General features: G+C 34.5%; 8 protein-coding genes across 8 annotated transcripts in view; 5 read left to right on the forward strand and 3 right to left on the reverse strand.

Moving 5' to 3' along the window:
- Nucleotides 1–579, reverse strand: part of NAEGRDRAFT_80220 (microsomal glutathione s-transferase) — a gene marked incomplete at its 5' end in the record, with an annotated part of 1,160 nt that extends 581 nt beyond the window's left edge. The window contains one exon of the mRNA XM_002675782.1: nt 2–579. Within this exon, the coding sequence (XP_002675828.1) occupies nt 73–579 (507 nt within the window). The 3' untranslated portion in view covers nt 2–72. The remainder of the gene's footprint in view (nt 1) is intronic.
- Nucleotides 580–847: 268 nt separating this feature from the next.
- Nucleotides 848–1,819, reverse strand: NAEGRDRAFT_69146 (uncharacterized protein; the record flags this gene model as incomplete). Its single annotated transcript, XM_002675783.1, has 1 exon — nt 848–1,819. The coding sequence occupies one exon, from the start codon at nt 1,817–1,819 to the stop codon at nt 848–850; it is 972 nt and encodes a 323-aa protein (XP_002675829.1).
- Nucleotides 1,820–2,393: 574 nt separating this feature from the next.
- On the forward strand, nt 2,394–4,822 carry NAEGRDRAFT_69147 (uncharacterized protein; the record flags this gene model as incomplete). The annotated part of the gene is made up of 3 exons (XM_002675700.1): nt 2,394–3,144; nt 3,176–4,120; nt 4,320–4,822. The coding sequence occupies 3 exons, from the start codon at nt 2,394–2,396 to the stop codon at nt 4,820–4,822; spliced, it is 2,199 nt and encodes a 732-aa protein (XP_002675746.1).
- An 839-nt stretch (nt 4,823–5,661) lies between these two features.
- NAEGRDRAFT_69148 (uncharacterized protein) lies at nt 5,662–7,545 on the forward strand (the record flags this gene model as incomplete). The annotated part of the gene is made up of 1 exon (XM_002675701.1): nt 5,662–7,545. The coding sequence occupies one exon, from the start codon at nt 5,662–5,664 to the stop codon at nt 7,543–7,545; it is 1,884 nt and encodes a 627-aa protein (XP_002675747.1).
- Nucleotides 7,546–7,875: 330 nt separating this feature from the next.
- Nucleotides 7,876–10,014, forward strand: NAEGRDRAFT_58417 (rho GTPase activating protein; the record flags this gene model as incomplete). The annotated part of the gene is made up of 4 exons (XM_002675702.1): nt 7,876–8,496; nt 8,624–8,932; nt 9,007–9,287; nt 9,386–10,014. 4 exons carry the CDS (start codon nt 7,876–7,878, stop codon nt 9,906–9,908), a joined length of 1,734 nt encoding a protein of 577 aa, XP_002675748.1. The 3' UTR covers nt 9,909–10,014.
- A 2,057-nt stretch (nt 10,015–12,071) lies between these two features.
- NAEGRDRAFT_69151 (uncharacterized protein) lies at nt 12,072–12,656 on the forward strand (the record flags this gene model as incomplete). The annotated part of the gene is made up of 1 exon (XM_002675703.1): nt 12,072–12,656. The coding sequence occupies one exon, from the start codon at nt 12,072–12,074 to the stop codon at nt 12,654–12,656; it is 585 nt and encodes a 194-aa protein (XP_002675749.1).
- Nucleotides 12,645–15,751, reverse strand: NAEGRDRAFT_80223 (chloride channel protein; the record flags this gene model as incomplete). Its single annotated transcript, XM_002675784.1, has 3 exons — nt 12,645–14,351; nt 14,402–14,620; nt 14,681–15,751. 3 exons carry the CDS (start codon nt 15,749–15,751, stop codon nt 12,729–12,731), a joined length of 2,913 nt encoding a protein of 970 aa, XP_002675830.1. The 3' UTR covers nt 12,645–12,728.
- A 399-nt stretch (nt 15,752–16,150) lies between these two features.
- Nucleotides 16,151–19,186, forward strand: NAEGRDRAFT_58420 (uncharacterized protein; the record flags this gene model as incomplete). The annotated part of the gene is made up of 1 exon (XM_002675704.1): nt 16,151–19,186. One exon carries the CDS (start codon nt 16,151–16,153, stop codon nt 19,136–19,138), a length of 2,988 nt encoding a protein of 995 aa, XP_002675750.1. The 3' UTR covers nt 19,139–19,186.
- Between the last annotated feature and the right edge of the window lie 152 nt (nt 19,187–19,338).

Genomic DNA, 19,338 nt, shown 5'->3' on the forward strand with positions numbered 1-19,338 from the left:
CTGAAATTTTATTAATTTTATCTTTTTTTGCTTAATCATCATCATCCTAGGATGAAAATGCATAATTTATTATTACAAGACATACATACACACGATGGTATAAATGGCCAAGCAAACAGTACTCAATAATCCCCATAACCAAACCAATGTTCTCAATGGAGGCAAATTGAACCAGTACATGAAAAAGTAGACCATTCTAGAGAGGGTAAAGCTTGCCATCAGAATATTCCCCACAATGGCATTCCACAAGGAATATTGAGGATCGGTGATTGATGTATAACTCATTGTAGAGATGATAACGTATGGAATTGCAATCATGATGAATGGCACAACATTTTCAATGTCATTTCTGTGAATGTTGCCAGCCAATTCGGCACGAGAGGCCCATGAGGATGGTTTCTGATCTTCGAGGGAGTAATTGCTATTGTTGAGTGCTTGTTTTTGCTTTTTAGTCGACATGGCATCTATCATTTTAGAAATACCTGTTATTTGAGCAGCAATGAATAGACGAAACATTAAGAGAAAGACATTATAGACAAATCCTTGAAGGACAGGATTGTAGAGAATGAGTGGTTGCATTTTGTTTTGTTGTGTGAGTTTTTCTCTTTTACAAAGAGTTGAGCTATTTGAATGAAATATTGTGTTGTTCACAACTCAATGCATCCTCCCGGATCTTTTAGTGTACGTCCACAGGTCAACCTACTCTCACAAATAACAATGTTTCTTCTTCAAGTGTATGTGCTGATGCTAATTTCCAAGGGATCTCATTTCTATGTGTTATTAAAAACAGCAATGAAAGATTGTTAAATTTCTGAAAATTTAACATATTAAAGAAATTTAATTTACACTACAATTTAATATTGGTAATATCTCTGAGAACTCTATCAATTTGTGGACTGTTCAACACTGAAGAATCCACAAAGATGACCTTCTTGTTGGATTTCATCTTGCCTGACTTGACAATTCCCTTCTTTCTCGGTGTTGGAGTTTTTGGTGATGTTGGAGAGAGAAGTGAATTATTCAAAGTTGTGCTCGTTTCAATGATACTTCGTTCTCCAAATTTGAATTCATTCCAAGGTCTAACTTCTGCACAATTGGCCAAGTTCAACAAATAATCCACATCGTGATTATTTCTTCTGCCAATGAAATCATATAAGTAAATAATTAATGTACAAATGTCACGGGTTGAATCCAATTCCAATTCTTGAATGAATTCAAACTTTTCATTACTTGAATTTTCCTGATTTTCAATTCCAATGCAATTGAACAGGTAGATGAATTTGAAACTCTTCAAAAAGGAAAATTGTGCTTGAATAGAGTTTGTTGCCTTTTCATTCAAGGTAAAGTACATTTCGAACAATTCATGTTCTGTTAATTGTTTTTCGAATAGAAAACCAGAGATTCCACACGAAGAAGAAACTTGTTGAAAATCTAAATGATTTTCAACCTGTCCAGAATGCCCAAATATTTGTTGAATTAAATGTAAGCAGGAGAGAAGATGAAAGCTTGTTCGTGATGAATTCAAATCCGAAATCCAAACTCTAATTTCGGTTATTAACGGATTCAACACTTGAAACTCTGCGCTAAATTGAACAAACATGGTCAGATATTCATTATCAAGTAAGGCTTTGAGGAAATCTACTTTTTGTTCAAAGGGTTTCGGATAGCTTTTAGAGAGAATAAAAGTATTTTCTGAGGTTGGAGGCGAGCCAATAAAGGCATCATTCAACATGGACTGCATTGATAATAACTTGGATGGATGAATTGTTTTACTAGGAGTACTAACTTGTGATATTTTATCATTGGAAAAGGAAAACATTGTGATGAGAATGATTGAGAATTTTTTTTAAGGTTTTTTGGAGGTTTTTCAAAATGTTGGCGGGAAATTTGAATTAAGTTCTTTTGAGGTCAAGCTTTTGTTGAATATTTAAATTGTAAAAATGAGAAAATTGTAAATAAATTGAAGAGATTATATAGAAACACCAACTAAAATCTTCTTCCAAGTTGTGCAATAACGAACAGCAATTTCTATGTTATTTTCACTATTGAAGTATGTCCAAAATAATCTTGGTACAAAATTGTGTTTTGCACAAACATTGAAACAACCCATGGTCATACAGTGGACATATGATATTCAGAACATTGAAACTCTTTCGAACGCATCATTTCCTTCCCTATCCAACTGCACAACTTTCAGAATCTAATTCCAATTCCGCAATAATTCCACCTCCTTAAATGTTAATTGTTTAGAACCGCCTGATAGAACATGAGATAAGTTACAAGCTGGAACTTTTGGCGCCAACCTCAAAAGTGTCGTTGCAACCAACATCTTCTTTCAGTAAAAAAAACAAACAAGAAAAAAAAGTGGCGTTTTCCAATCAGCAAAAAAACCAATGAAAAGAGAAACTTTTAAGGTTCATGCAATACAACAAGGAAGAAGGAATAATGATTCAACTCCTTCTTCTTCCTACTCGGAAGGATTTTTAAAGATGAAGAAGAATGTAAATAATAGCTTGATGATGCTGGTTGCATTAATATCAATCATGCTGCTGTTGGGTTTCTCTCAATATGTTGAAGCATTGAATGGTGAGGGAGTTGATGTATCCAAGTGCACTTATCAGAGTTCTGTCTCATTGGGCTCTACCATGACTTTAAAGTGGAATGTTTTGAAGAATCCTAGTGATGCCTCCAATTATATTCTCGAATTTGGTTTAATTTGCACAAAGGCAGGTTATTGTTCCATTGGATTTGATCATCCGTATGGGCAGGGCATGCAAAGTATTGATACCTTGTTTGCTTTTGTGAGTTCTGGAGTTGCCAATGTTCAGGATTGTTACTGCACCAATAAGCATTCAATTCCAACCATCGATTCGAACAATGGAGGTTCTAATGACTTTTTGGAAACTAATGGTGGAGTTGTGAATGGACAGTATCATTATAGATGGAGTAGAAAGATGAGTACTGGAGATTCACAGGATGCAACCTTTAAGAATTCAAATGTTTATGTGAGTTGGGCCTATCATTCATCCTCTACCTCAATTTCTTCAACTCACACCGACTATGGAAGAAATATTGCAGTTAATTTCCTTTCCAATACACCAACTGAAACCTATGTGAAAGGAATGATTAATAATGGAGCTAGTAGTTCATCCTCTTCTTCCTCAAATTCAACAAGTACTAGTAGCTCCACTTACACACAAGTTCCATCTCTATGCCCTTGCCATTGGTATTGCTTCACTAATCATGGCTGGATTAATTGTGACTTATTTGCCAACTGCTTTCAAATCCAACATTATTACTCACTTTTTATTTTATAGAAAGATTTCCAAGGTTATTCCATATGATTTTCCATTAGTTTCTTATGTGAATCAATTCCTTGATTTGACAATTGGTGAAGTATTGGTGATTATTGTCTATTTGGCTATGAAGGTTGTTTGGTTTGTTTATGGATTTCTTACTCAAACTGATGATTCTACAGCAAAGAAGGTAGCCTCTGGATTTACTCAATTAATTGTGTTTAACTATATTTTCCTGTTCATTCCAGTGACAAGATATTCAGTTTTACAAGCATTATTTGGAATTTCATTCGAAAGATCAATCAAATTCCATAAATGGATTGGTGTCATGGTTTTCCTCTCTGCAACTGCTCATGGTATAGTGGAATTTATTGCGTACAGGGACAATATTCCATATATATTCTCGGTTGGTGATGGTTTTCCATTACTGGGAATTATTGCTTGGTTGACTCTTGGATTGCTTCTTTTATTCTCACTTGAGCCAATCAGAAGAAAATTATATGAATTGTTTTTGGTATTCCACATTCCATTGACCTTTATCACAGTCACATTCTCAATTATTCATGGTGAAGGTTGGATTAATTTACTTCCATATATGGCATTCTCACTCTTTTTAATGGTAGTGGATTTTCTTTTGAGAGCAATAATTGGATTTGGCGTTCCAACCAAGTTGGTTCAGATTTCATATGATGAAGATGCTGAGGTTACAACTTGTGTATTCGAAAAGAGATTCTTGACCCTGTTCCACAATCCAAATCATGCTCACTTTGTCTTTGTTTACATTCCACAAGTTTCCATTTATCAACTCCATCCAATGACAATTAGTTCATGTGTTAAGTTGCATGATGGTAGTCATCAATTTACATGCCACATCAAACGAATGGAAGGAGGTTCTTGGTTAACCAAATTGGCCAACCTAGCCAAGTCAAAGAATGATTGATGAATATTTTGGCGTTAGAGTTGAAGGAGCATATGGAAATCTTTCCATTCCATTCTTCAATTCAGGACTATTCTCAAAAATAGAAGATCCAAAGCGTACCATTGTCTTTATCGTTGCTGGAATTGGAGCCACTCCTGCCAATGCTATCCTTACAGCTCTGGAAGATCCAAAATATAATGAACCAACTCCTTACAAGGTCTTTGTTAACTTTACAATGAGAAATGAAGCTCTCCTTCCTCACTTGACCAAAATTATTCAACAAAAACCCAATGTTGAAAGTTCCTTCTATATTACTGGTTCCAAATCAAAATCTCACAATGCCAATCAGATTGAAATGCTAGAGAAGGGAAGAAGTACTGGAATAGATCATAGTAATGATAGAAGATTTATCAAGGGATCAAGACCAGTCTATGAAGAGTATCTTCATAAGGTGAAACAATATGTTGCCCAATCTAAATCAAAGCCATACGTTTCAGTGTTTGCCTGTGGTCCAGCAGCCATGATGAATGCAGTTCATAATGCTGTAATTTCAGCTAGTGATATGGATTGTCGATTTGAACTTCATAAGGAAGAATTTGAATTTTAATTTATAAACTATTTTGTTTTAAGGTAATAAAAGCATCTTGGAATTCCAAGAGGAAGTTTTTTCCTCTGTTGTTGAAAAATATGGACTTTTTTGGAACTTTTACGACAAGAATATGTTGTTAAGGATGCATCCTTCCCTTTTAATCTTCTTATTTTCCATTATTCCACATGAATCATTGTAAATTGCGCTGGTGTTTTTAAAAATTGGCGTTTTGCATGGCCTCCTCTCCTCAAAACCAAGAAGACAACTGGAAAAAATCTTTAACACAACCATTGAATAGGATTTTCACACATGTGGATATTAAGGCAGCAGCAGAATCATCCAATAAAACATTTAGAGAGTGTTAACTACTCTCTTTCATCAAATAGAACACAAAAATGTTCGGAAAGAGGATTATTAAAATTAACTGTCATGTGTTTGATAATATTCATGATAAATATCACTCATATACAACATGTTGAGGCATTGAACAGTGCAGGAAATGATGTGTCCAAATGTACCTATCAAAAATCAGTAAAACTTGGCTCTACCATGACTCTCTACTGGAATGTTTTGAAAAATCCCAATGATGCCTCCAATCCCATTCTTGAATTTGGTTTAATTTGCACAAAAGCAGGTTACTGTTCCATTGGATTTGACCATCCATTTGGAAAAGGTATGCAAAGTATTGATACCTTGTTTGCTTATACTTCCAATGGAGCTGCATATGTTCAGGATTGTTATTGCACCAATAAGAAATCCATTCCAACCATCGACTCGAACAATGGAGGTTCTAATGACTTTTGGAAACTAATGGTGGAGTTGTGAATGGACAGTATCATTATAGGTGGAGTAGAAAGATGAGCACTGGAGATTCACAGGATGCAACCTTTAAGAATTCAAATGTTTATGTGAGTTGGGCCTATCATTCATCCTCGACTTCAATTAGGTCAACTCACACGGCCTATGATAGAAATATTGCCATCAACTTTCTTTCTGTCTCGCCAACTGAAACCTACTCAACTGGTATGATTAATTCTGGAACTAGTAACAATAATAATGGAGGTGGTAATAATAATGGTGGCAATGATGACAATGAAGGAGACAATGATGATGACCATGACAGTGGAGATTCAAAGAAGCACTTGTATCATTTGTATGCTTTGGGAATTGCTGTATTTTCCTTAATGGTATTAGGAATTATTACCACTATCTTACCAGCTTCTGTCAAATCTAATATCTTTACTCACTTTTTGCTGTACAGAAAGGTTTCGAAAGTTATTCCATATGATTTTCCATTAGTTTCCTATGTGAATCAATTCCTTGATCTGACTCTTGGTGAGTTGGTTATCATTTTAGTATATGCTGGATTGAATGTTATTTGGTTTGTTTATGGATATTTGGAAAGTCAAAAGGTTTCGTCTGCATTTGCAAAGGTGATTGTATTTAACTATATTTTCCTGTTCATTCCAGTGACAAGATATTCAGTTTTACAAGCATTATTTGGAATTTCATTCGAAAGATCAATCAAATTCCATAAATGGATTGGTGTCATGGTTTTCCTCTCTGCAACTGCTCATGGTATAGTGGAATTCATCGAATTTAAAGATAACATTCCATTCATGTTTTCAGTGGAGGATGGATATCCATTGTTGGGAATTATTGCATGGCTAGCTCTTGGATTATTATTGCTATTTTCAATGGAGCCAATCAGAAGAAAATTATATGAATTGTTTTTGGTTTTCCATATTCCATTGACATTTATCACAGTCACATTCTCAATTATTCATGGTGAAGGTTGGATTAATTTACTTCCATACATGGCATTCTCTATTATTTTAATGGTAATTGACTGGACTTTAAGAGCAATTATTGGATTTGGTCTTCATACACAACTAGTCCATATATCCTATGATGAAGAGTCTGAAGTGACCACTTGTGTATTCGAAAAGAGATTCTTGACCCTGTTCCACAATCCAAATCATGCTCATTTTGTTTTTGTTTACATTCCACAAGTTTCCATTTATCAACTCCATCCAATGACAATTAGCTCATGTGAAAAACTTGCAGATAGTAACCATTACCGATTCACATGCCACATCAAAAGAATGGAAGGAGGTTCTTGGTCAACCAAATTGGCCAATCTTGCAAAATCCAACAAACCAATCGATTCATATCATGGTGTTAGAGTTGAAGGAGCTTACGGAAATCTTTCCATTCCATTCTTCAATGACAGTCTCCTCTCCAGAAGTGAAGATAAAAAGAGAACCATTGTCTTTATCGTTGCTGGAATTGGAGCCACTCCTGCCAATGCTATCCTTACAGCTCTGGAAGATCCAAAATATAATGAACCAACTCCTTACAAAGTCTATGTGAATTTAACTTCAAGAAATGAAGCAATTCTCAAGCACTTTAGAATACTGGTCCAACACAAACCAAATGTAGATTGCACATTCTACATAACAGGAACTAAACCATCCAAATCTATAGAAATGTTAGAAAAAGGGCAAAGTACTGGAATTGACCATAGTACAGATAGAAGGTTTATCAGAGGATCAAGACCAAATTATGTTGATTACTTGAATGGTGTGAAAGCACAAGTCAATCAATCAAAATCGCTCCCTTACGTTTCAGTGTTTGCCTGTGGTCCTTCTTCAATGATGAATTCTGTTCATAATGCTGTGTGGTCATGTAGTGATATGGATTGTCGTTTCGAATTACATAAAGAAGAATTTGAATTTTAAATTGTTGATGAAATTAAATGATAATTTTCTGTGTCATTGTGTGAAGATCACTGAAGCGCTGTTGATTTTTTTTAAGTGATCACACAATTTAGAGCAAACATAACCTATTTCCAAACACTGACATTTGACGTCGTCATTAAAACAATCGAACAGTCAAAAAAAATCACCCATCTGTCCAACATCAAAGTTGTCAAAATTACGATAGAAAACAACCAAGTCATCCGTAACAAGAGATAGTTTTCTTCTTCTTCATCTTTAAATTATAATCTTTTTTCAACAACACATCATCATATCCAACACAACCATTGGATATATTCACATCATAAGAGAATGGGAAATGGAAAATCAAAGGAAGGAGGAAAAGGTGGTTTGTTAGCCGTGTCGAGAAATTCCCTCGATGAAGGTCCTCCTGCAAAATCCTCTTCCAGTGTAAAACCAAATCAAAGAGTTAATATCTATGTTGATGAAACGTCGGTTAAGAATAATAATAATACTACTACTACATCTAATATGAATAATAATAATAATAACAATACTAATAATAATAATAGCCTTCATCAGAGTCAACTTTCCAATGATTCATCATCAACTAATAATAATACAACAACAACAACAGCAACTCCACCCTCCAATAATCAAAATCCAAACACAGCAACAGGAACAACAATTTCCAATACCAATACAGATAGTACCACATCATCATCACCCAACGCGTCGACTAACAATTCTGTTCTCACTCCTTCGAATCAGCAACAACAACATCATGTAACTTTTGGCGCCAATACTGGTTCTTCTTCGTCTATTGTTTTTGGTGTTGATGTGAGTGTGGCGGTTCAGAGAAGCTGTAAATTAATTCTCAAAATGTTACTCCAGAAAAAACAACAAGAATCAGGCGCTGCTGCTGCTGATAGTTCTCCTCCTCCTCCTCAGGAAAGTATTTCGGAAGAAAAAGTATGTTAATTTAATTATTATTTCAAGTGTTCTAATAGAATTTTATTATTTTGATATTATTGTTATTGTTATCGTAATTGATTACGATGATGATGATTTTAATTATTATGAATGATGATTTTAATAGAAGAATGAATATAAACATCCATTGGCAAGTGATGAAGAAATAGAAGCCATAGAGAAAGTATGTGCCAATCTAGAAACTTTATTCATTCCGGAAGTATTACGTCAATGTCTTAGATTTTTAAATTACTATTCATCTCTTCTTGAACAAGGTGTCTATCGTATACCTGGAGATACACAGAAAATGAAAGAATATAGAGAAGTATTTGATAAAGGTCAGTCCATTGACTTTTTGGCAGAGAATCGAGAAATTGATAGAAAGAGAAAGGAAGCACAAGAAAATGGAGTTACTGTTGATATAGTGCATCACGGAGTAAGTATTTATTCGAAAGTATAATATTCTCATTATCATCATTATAATCACAATGAACATCATCACAACAATAGATTAAACATGATGCTCATGATGTGGCTGGTCTCATTAAATTGTTCTTGAGAGAGCTTCCTGGAGATTATCATTTATTTACATCACAAACAGCTCCTGAATTTTCCATTTCACATTTGAAGAATTTTGCAACAGAGGAAGAAAAAGTTGAATCAGTGAGGACAAGTTTACTTCGAGTACCAAGAGCTAATAGAGATACTTTGAAAGCTCTGTGTGAACACTTTAGACTGATAATCAAATACGAGAAATCTAACAAGATGACAACTGACAATTTACTCAAATGGTATGTTTTAATTTTTCACATAATTTTTCAATAACATTTGATCCTATTCAAATGAAATTATCGCAACAATCTTCTTTCATCATCTGGAACAATAACAGTATATGTGGAACATCACCTTATGTATTGGCTTTCTATTTTATGGTTCAATTCTATGATATAGTTTTCAGAGAGGAGGAAAAGAAAGAACCATCTAAACCATTAACAGAAGAGGAAATGAACTCGACCAAGAATATTGAATGGTTGCTAAGAGCTCAAAATGATAACAAAAATGTACTCAGTCTGGGTAATCTTTCACACCTCACTGGAGGAAATAACAATTTATCAAATGAAGCACTTGCAGGTAAAGCCATGAGTGCTAGGGAAAGTAGAAGAAAGTCGTACTATCAAAGACAGCAAAGAAATGACAGCACAGCATCTGAAGATACACCAACTACTGCCACTGACCAATCTGATTTTGCCTCCCCAGCAACAAATGATAATTCCAATTCTGATTTAGATCCAATAACTTTAGCACTATTGAAAATGAAAAAGGACAAGGATACACAAAACGAAAACACAATTGCCACAGACAATGTAGACTCACAAGAACAAAATGATTCTTCGATTACAGTTGAGATGTAAAATGTGAATGTTGCCATGTTTCCAATTTAACCTTTTTCGTAGTGTTATTGAAAAGGTACATTATGAATTTCGAGTTAATGCAAATATAAACTATTAAATTTTCTTTAAAGTTTCTTTAAAAATTATGAAAAGCGCAATAACAATTAATAATTAATGTTTGGATTCTTCACGAAAAAAGTGATAGAAGGCTCAGGTAGACCTCTTTTCACAGCAATCCAATCTTCCTGACTTCTGCCACCCATATTGTATTGGTATATTTCGTTTGCTGAATAGATTGCTGACAATCTTATTAAAGGTATTATTAACAACAATGATGGCAACAATTGAGATTGCAACATTTTGGTTTTCCTTTAATTTGTTTGAAGATTTTGTATCCAATTTGAACTTTCATTGAATGAAGATCTTGTAATCTTCCCATTTGAATTCCTATCCCACTCCTTTTGATTCCAAGTTTCAGTTGCAACAGTAATTATCAAAGTATCTCGATATGGAAATGATTGAAAATATCACACAGAACTCAGCATGTCTTTTTTCACATGTGCATTACAACATCCACCTCTGCATCCAATTGTAAATGATCCTTCACATTGAAAAATTCCACACTTCTCTTCATAGTTTCCACTTCTTATTCGGACTCTAAATTATTTCGATAATTTTCAAAAATTAAAAATTTAAAAAAACTCGTTGAAAAAAAAGCGAAAAAACCTCAAACCGAATTTTTTGTGGAATATTTTTCATCACCCTTTATCGTCATCTTCATCATAATATGTCTTCCTCCGCACCACCAGTTCTTCCAAAGGGAAGTACCATGAGAGATATTTTCGATTATTGCGAAAAGAATGGATTAGATTCTGTTGCGCAAGGTATGATTGAATTGGCTCCTCCTATTAAATTGAGAGGTTTGCTTCAACATATTACTATGGATGATTCTGTCCATCAATATAGATTACGTATGGGTCAACCAATTTATAGAGAAGGCTTGTTGAACATGTTGCATAATCACTATGGAATGAAGAATTTAACAGTTGATAACATTTTGGCTGTTCAAGGTGTTACTGCTGGATGTCTTTCTACATTGTTGTGGTTGAAGGAACAAGGTAAATCACAAATCGGATTAATGACACCATTCTATACTTATCACTTGCGTGATATTGAAAGTGTTTTTGGTAATACTAAAGAAGCTTTGGAAAAGCATGCCAGATTCATTAAATTAGGTCCTGCTCCAAACTTTGATATTGATTTTGATGATATTGAAGAAAATTATTTAAAGAAGGGATTGTTGGACTGTTTAATGATTTGTAACCCAGGTAATCCAACTACTCGTGTCTATGAAAAGGATGAATTGGAAAGACTTGTTCGTTTGTGTGCCAAATATGATTGTTATGTCTTGTTGGATGAATGTTATTGTGACATGGTTTGGAGAAGGGATGAAAATGGAAAGACTACCATTGATTTTGTTTATTGTCCACAAGCTAACGATGAAATTTTGAATACTTTGAAGAATGTTATTGTCTGTAGAGGTTTCTCAAAGAATATGGGATGTCAATCATGGCGTTGTGGTTATGTTATTGCTCATCAAGATGTTATTAATTCATTGATGCGTACTCATGATCCATTGTACATTTGTGTTCCATATTTCCAACATGCTTTGGGTGAATATTTGAAGGATGATTTGCCAGATTTTGCTAGACATGTTAGAGAAACAGGTCAATTGATGCTTGATAACTTGGAAGTTTTGAAGGAAGCTTTCTCAAAGAGTTTGGGTTGGAAATTATATCAACCAAGTGGTTCCATGTATGCTTTATTCCAACATGAATCTGCTTCTGATTTGGATGCTGTTGTTGAAGCTCTTAAATTGGGTGTTGGTGTCTCTCCTGCCAGCATTTTCTATCCACCAGGTGTTGATAATAGTGGAATGATTAGAATTCACTTGGGTATTTCACACGAAAAGGCCAAGAGAATTGCTAAACAATTGGTTGAACGTTCTCAAAAGTAAATTGATTGTTCTTTATTAGCAGTTTATTGGAATTTCTATATGGACTAGAGTGAAACTTCTTTGTCTATTCCTTGTACAATCAACGAATAAGTTTAAAAACTGAATCAGAATCAGTGAAAACCTCTCCTAGATGAAATATTGTGAGGGAACTTTTCCTTAATAAAAAAATGTCCATTCTCTATGCAGCCATCTACCAATTTCAATCTTCAGATAATCCAGTTCTTCTCGGAGAGGGTCCAAAATCGAGTGAATTAAGCACGACCATTTCCAAGAAGGTATTGCCTTTGTGTTTATTTTCTTCATCATCAAAGACCGATGATCAAAAGCAAGCCATCACACATGGTCCTATTCAATATTCCTATGTGGTCTCCAAGCAGGTAATTTATGTGGTGGCCGCAGAGAAGGGAACCAAGTTGAGAGTGCTCTCGGATTTTCTCAGAGTTTTGGAAGATAAATTTACATGTATTAATGATAAGAAACAACCAGGAAGAGTTTCAAAATTCATCTTGGCCTGTGTTAAGCAATACAATACAGATCCTACCAAGATGGATAAGATTGCACAAATGGAGGAAAAGATTGAGACAGTTAAGGATAGTATGATGAATAATATTGATGAAGTTTTAAAGAGAGGAGAACGTGTGGAAAAGCTACAAGGTGATACTGGTGAGTTGGAGGACATAACAGCTGATTTTAAGAAGAATACTAGAAGTGTAAAGAGAAGACAAGTTGGTAATTCATGTCAAATCCTATAATTGTACATTAATATATTAATTTCTTCACATATTATAGCTTGGTCCAAATCCTCTTTTAAAAGATAGTGAACTTTAAATGTCAAGTCGAACATCATCTGCAGTTTCGACAACCTTCTTGACTAAAACTTCCTTATGTAATTGTCCAATAAGTCTTCCCATCCAAACAACAAACAAATCGTCAATTCTCAATTGAGAGAAGAGAAGGTGAGCAATGAGGGCTGGTGTATCTTCACTTATGGCAACAGGACATGTTTGATAATCGAGCGAAATCCTTTCACTTCTTGGATTATTATTGTCTTGTAACTCGATAGTGTGATTGGAATTTTGATTTTCTTCAGTGAGGGCAGGCTCCCACCCAAAATATAATGATTCACCTCTTGACAAGAGTTTGGTTGACAAATTCTCTTTTTCTTCTTGATGTTCTGGATGTTCTTGAGTATTACCACTATTACTGTGGCTAGACTCCTCCTGTTCGATTGCTTGCTTTTTCAAATTGTAAATATTTTGTAATTGAATTAAAGAAATAGTACCCAATAAGAACATATCCTTCTTGCTATTGACAACTGGGAATGTCTTTGGCAGAACCTTTCTATTTTCTAAAATAGTTTCCAACTCACTAAATGAAGCATTTTCCTCAAAAACTATTAAAGAATCTGCATAATTCATAATATCCTTAACAGTGAAATTATCATTGTCCGTTTGTGCTTCCAACAATGCTGGCCAACCTTTGAGTTTGATAATTGAATCATAAATGTTCAAAGTTAAGGATCTACTAATCTTGACTGCAATAATGGCTGCCATTAGAGAGGGTAAATAGACTCCAGTACCAGCCACTTCCAATAAGATAAATACTGTACTAAAAGCATGAGTAGCACTAGCAGACAGGGCAACAGCACCAACAATTGCATAGCCTCCAGCATTGATAGCATATTCTGAATTGGTGTATCCATTTTGGAACATAAAGTGCATCACTTCACCCCAGAAACGACCAACACCAGCACCCATAACAACGAGAGGTACGTAAATACCTGCAGGGATTGGTAAGGAAACTGAAATAAAGCTAAGCAAAATTCTGAAAACGAGGAAAATACTCAAGTGGGCAAAAAGCTCATTATAATAATTTACACCTTTTGTTCCTTCACTGATCCATGCTCCAATTGCTCCATTTTCTGGTAGTAATTGTTGTCCGTAAAATAAGCTTTCCAATGTTTGACTAACAGAAAGTGACATGAATTTTCCAAACAAATAAGGGAATGTTATAACACTAGTAATGATTGCAATCAAAACAGACCAAAGGAAAATATTTTGGAGTGGATACAAGTATTTCTTTCCATTCAGTTTTCCAAATTTGAAAAATCCCAAATAATATCCTCCAAATCTATTTCTCAATCGAAGAAGTTTGTCATTGATAAAAACAAATCCTACGCCCATAAGTCCAAGGAATGCTCCTAAAAGTGCATATGAAATTAAATCTGGAATGGTATATGCTGGCAATGAAAATCTAATGTGCCAAACAAATGACAAGTAAATAGTGCCATCAGTTGCAGCGTGTAAAAGACGAGAAGTAAGAGCAGCAACTACGGCCACATAGAAAGACTTGATATAAGTTCTCAATGAATAGTATGTACCGATAGCTTCCAGAGCTAGTAATACACCACCTCCAGGTGTACCAAAGTTTGCACCAACACCCATGGCCTAATGAAATTATAGTTCATTCAACAACCAGAAAGAGAAAATCAACTTACACAACCACAGGCAATCATTTGAGCTCTCAAGGTCTTACTATCCTTAATGCCTTTGAATATTTTCAATTTCAGTAAATTATCAGCCAGTGAAGCTCCTATGGTGATTACAGGACCAACTCGACCTACAAACATGCTCGCTCCAATCACTAGAGGCAAACAAAATACTCTTACAAATAAAGTTTTAAATGCTACTGGATCTTTGAGTGAATCGACACCAGTCTGAAATATTGAATCAGTTTCTGTTATCAATAAATTTGAAATATATCATGATAAACATACCAAAATTGCTTTGATTGCTGGAACACCACTTCCTTCAGCAGTTGGAGCGACCCAAGCAGTCATGAATAAACAAAATATAATAAAGGTAATATTATACAAGACCCACATTACCATCTTGACAGCATTTCTTGACGTTTCATCTGTTATGTAATTGAATTGTTCAATTAGTTCCCATCTCCCAATTTCCATATATGTTATAACAATATCCTGTACAAAGACAATCAAACCTCCCAAGAGCCCTAAAATACTCAAGAATGTCCACACATATTTCTGTGCTGCGAAATCAGTGTACTTTTTAAATAACCTCTTGATATCAAATCTTCCTCCACTGGAAACAGTGGCAAGTCCTCGTTCCTTTAACTCTTTCACTTTCATTTCAAAATCGTGAGCTGTGTGCAGAATTTTAAGCATTGTGTAAGTATTAATTTGGTCAAATGAGGCACTTGTTGAAATGTTAAAATTACTAAATGCTGATTTCTTTTGTACTGTTGGTGGTGTCTGCAATCCAATATCTCTATCATCATTAAAATCCTCATTCGTTTCATTATTTCTTCTATTAAATATTGTGGTCATTTGTCCATATCTTGTTTTCGTTGTATCCTCTATTCCTAATTTCACCTCATTCTCATCCAACATGGGTACATCGGAAAAGTTTAATTTATCAGAACATGATGAACTACTCCTACTATGATCTGTTCCTGCTGAATTAGGAGTAATGATAACTCCAGAATTTACAGAATTTGCAGAGTTTGTTCTACTGTGAGAGGGAGGTTTTTGAGTTTTTGATTTTTCCTCTTCCTTCTTCGGAATTGCTTTCATTCCAGGAGGAGGCATAATATATGTAGTACTTGGAGAACTTGGGCTCTCCACAACAATTACTTCCTCATCCTCCGAATCATCTGCATAATCATAGAATGGATTTCTTTCCAGAACAGCATTAATTACATCATTGTTGAGGTAGGAAGGTGTTGCTGGAGTTTTTACAGAATTAGTAGAACCACTTGCTCCTCTATTATTGCTATTCAAACTATTTGTACTAGCAGCCTTTGAGCCACCAAATCTAAAGGACATCCAAAATTATAATATATATATTTAATAATATTGATAATAATAATAATGATGATAAATTGGAATAAGATGATGCAGAAGTGTATTACACTGCGTGCCAATAATATGCTGTTTGAAAAAACAGTGCACAAACTAACAACAAAATTATTCAAATTCCGATGTTGAAAGTTGCTGACCAAAGATGATGAAATATTTTTTCTGTTGTGGTGATCTTCTCCAAATTACAAATTATCCGTAAATTCATATTCTCGCCAATTCATCAAATTAAAAAATAATTGAGCTGTAGTTGATATTTGTAATCTTTGGAACAAACAATGTTCTCAGAACATTCAATAAACTCGTTTACAATTTCTGGTTTGTTAGTGAAATATGGGAGCTGTGCGTTTAGAATCGAAAAAAAAAATGGCCGATAATCTTTCCACTGTCTCTGTTGCACGTGGAGGTGAGGATGATGGCACTGGTTTGATTGGTCAATTGCCGAATGAATTGATCAAACAAATATTTTACTATTGTAGTGGGAAGGAGGAAGTACAAAATTTAGCACTCACCAACAAGCTTTTATATTCAATTTTTGATGCCGAGATGGAATTGAATTTAGATCGGCTAAGATTGGGATTTTTGAATGGAAGAGTAAAAAAGGAGAGTAGACTTTCACGTCTATTGGAGTTGTACAATTCTAATAATGGTGAAATGTTGACATATGACCAATACTTTGTGGATAAGAATTTAATGTACAAGGAGGCCTATACTGATAGAATTCAAGTACCTTCTCTGGATGCTGGTGATGAAGAAATTAATAGAGAGGATTTTATTAAGTCCATGCTATGTGATATTCCAGCCTCTCGTAATATGAAATTGAATGAAGATGATGAAGATAATGAGAAAGAAGATGAGGAAAAGGAGGATAAGGATAGTGATGAAGAGGAAGAAGCTCCAAAAAAGAAGAAACGAAAACTTTCTAAAAAAGCAAGGAAAAGATTTGACGATGAAGATATGAATGATGACGAAGATGAAGAACAAGATGATGAAGAAGGGGATAGTGACGACGAAGAAGAAGCAAAAGTTGCCAAAGCAAAGAAAGGATTTGAAGCTAATACTCTCAATGAATTCAAGACTAGAATTAACAAATTGCTCAAGAAAAACACTTTGGCTGCAACAATTTCGAACATCATCTTTGAATTCAACAAGTCTTCCAATATCAAATTCATTATTGCAGGTGGTTTTGTGCTTCATTGCATTACTGGGTGTAGTTCATGTGATATTGATATTTTCTGTATCAATAATGGAGAAGATGACAAGAGTGTGGATATTGCTTTCAAGAAGGTTCTTGCTATCATTGAAAAGAAATTGAAAGAAGAATCTATCGAGTATAGAGTGTTGAAAACTAATGGTACACTCAACATTATGCCTAAGATTAGTGGAGAACGAACAAAATTCCAAAACAAGTATCCAGACTCAAGCACACCAGATAATAAGTTGGGCGTTCAATTTGTTTTGAGAAGAGTTGCCTCTATTGAAGAGCTTATGTGTTTTTTCGATATTGACGCATGTAGATTTTCATTTGATGGTGAAAAGGTCTATACTATATTGGAAGGGTTACGTGCTTTGCAGTACAATATGAATTTTATTGGAAGAGAACATATTTCAACTATTCTCTATTATGATAGAGCTATCAAGTATAGCAGAAGAGGCTTTGGAACTTTCAGTGTTGACTTTCATCACCCACTCCAACACCGTTTGCACATTCAACCTTTTGTGACTTGGTTGAGAAAATTCTTTGGTGAACATTACTTTAATGATGATCCACAAGTTATTGAAGATGATCCTTATTATTCAGGATATTCTAATTGGGATGAATATTCTCATTTAGCACCTTATATGTTTGTTCACATTTATGGCAACGGAGACGAAGAACAAAATTATGGAAATAGAGATATTGATGAAGACAATTATTACACTGTCATTTTAAGAAGTGTAGACTATTGGTTGATTGACAAGTTTTGCAATCATCCAATCAGAACCGTTCTTTCTAGCTTGTGGGAATATTATTCAGATGGTAGATATATTAATGATTTAAAAAAGGTTAAAGTAGAGGATAACGTAGACGGAGATGAGGAATTGATTGAATCAATTGCAACACACATTGAAAAGCATGATGTTCACTATTTTTGTAAAGACATTTCAGAATTGTTGCAAAAGAACCAATCTATTTACATTACCGAGGGCTATTTAGATAGTCACTTGATGAAAAAGTACAAGTATTACAAGTGCTATATTTGTGGAAAGTATTCTCATATTACAAAGAAGAAGAAGTGTGAAAATACAGATTTTTGTTCGGAATGTCACAAATTCAATGAGAGAGCCAAGTCACTCCGTAGAGATTTGAATGATAAGGTAGCCATAGTAACAGGTGCTAGAGCCAAGATTGGTTATGAAACTGCCTTGTTATTGCTTAGAATGAAATGTACTGTTGCTGCTACTTCCAGATTTGCACACAATGCCTTTGACAAGTTCAAGTTAGAGAAGGATTTTAATGACTGGAAAGATAGATTACTTGTTTATCCATTAAATTTGAAAGATGGTAAATCAGTGATGGAATTTATTGAATTTATCAAGAAGAAATTCAAGCATATCGATATCATTATTAACAATGCAGCTCAAACCGTCCGAAGACCAGTCACTTATTATCAACCTCTTATTGAAATTGAATTGAAAAATTGTGATAGTCCTCTTCCTCTTTCCCTTCCAACTGAAAATAAGGATGTCAAGGAATTGCAAGTACTCAGCAATAATTTGATTGAACAAACCATTCGATGCACCAAAGAGACAAGTCTTCCTGAGGATTTATCTTACATACCAACTAGTGAGAAGGATAAGTTTGGAGAGTTTATTGATAAGAGAAAGCTCAACAGTTGGAATCAATCGTTGACTGATACTTCGACTATTGAATTGGTAGAGGCTCAAATGATTAACAATGTTGCTCCAACTCTTATTGTTTCAAATTTGCAGGGAGTCATGACACCTGACTATGATAAGGCTGATGGCGATAGTAATCCAAATGATTCTCTTGCATTGGGCTATTCTTTCATTATTAATGTGAGTTCTCACGAAGGTCAATTCAACACAACTGGAAAGACAGACAATCACATCCATACCAACACTTCCAAAGCATCATTGAACATGCTTACCAGATCTGGTGCTAATCAATTTGCCAAGAGTGGTATTTTGATGAATAGTGTTGATACTGGATGGGTTTCATCAGCAATCAAAACATTCAAAGATCCTGTACTAAATTGTGAAGATGCTGCCTACAGAATTTTATACCCAATCCTTTCAGGATCTTTGGATTATGGTAAATTGTACAAAGATTACAAAGTGGTAGATTGGTAAATTATCTATTTATGGTAACAACTCAAAATGAATAAACTACTTTTTAACACCTTTGATTTATCTTCCTTTTCTTTATTAGAAGCATCAAACTTTAATAAATACAATTCGTTTCTTGCTAACCGAATCAATTATCATTACAAAAAAACCAAAACAATTAATCTACTGAGAAGTTGAAGATGGTTCTCTCCAATTTAATTTTG

This window comes from Naegleria gruberi (genome assembly GCF_000004985.1).
Source record: "Naegleria gruberi genomic scaffold NAEGRscaffold_32, whole genome shotgun sequence".
Taxonomy (NCBI): domain Eukaryota; phylum Heterolobosea; class Eutetramitea; order Acrasida; family Naegleriidae; genus Naegleria; species Naegleria gruberi.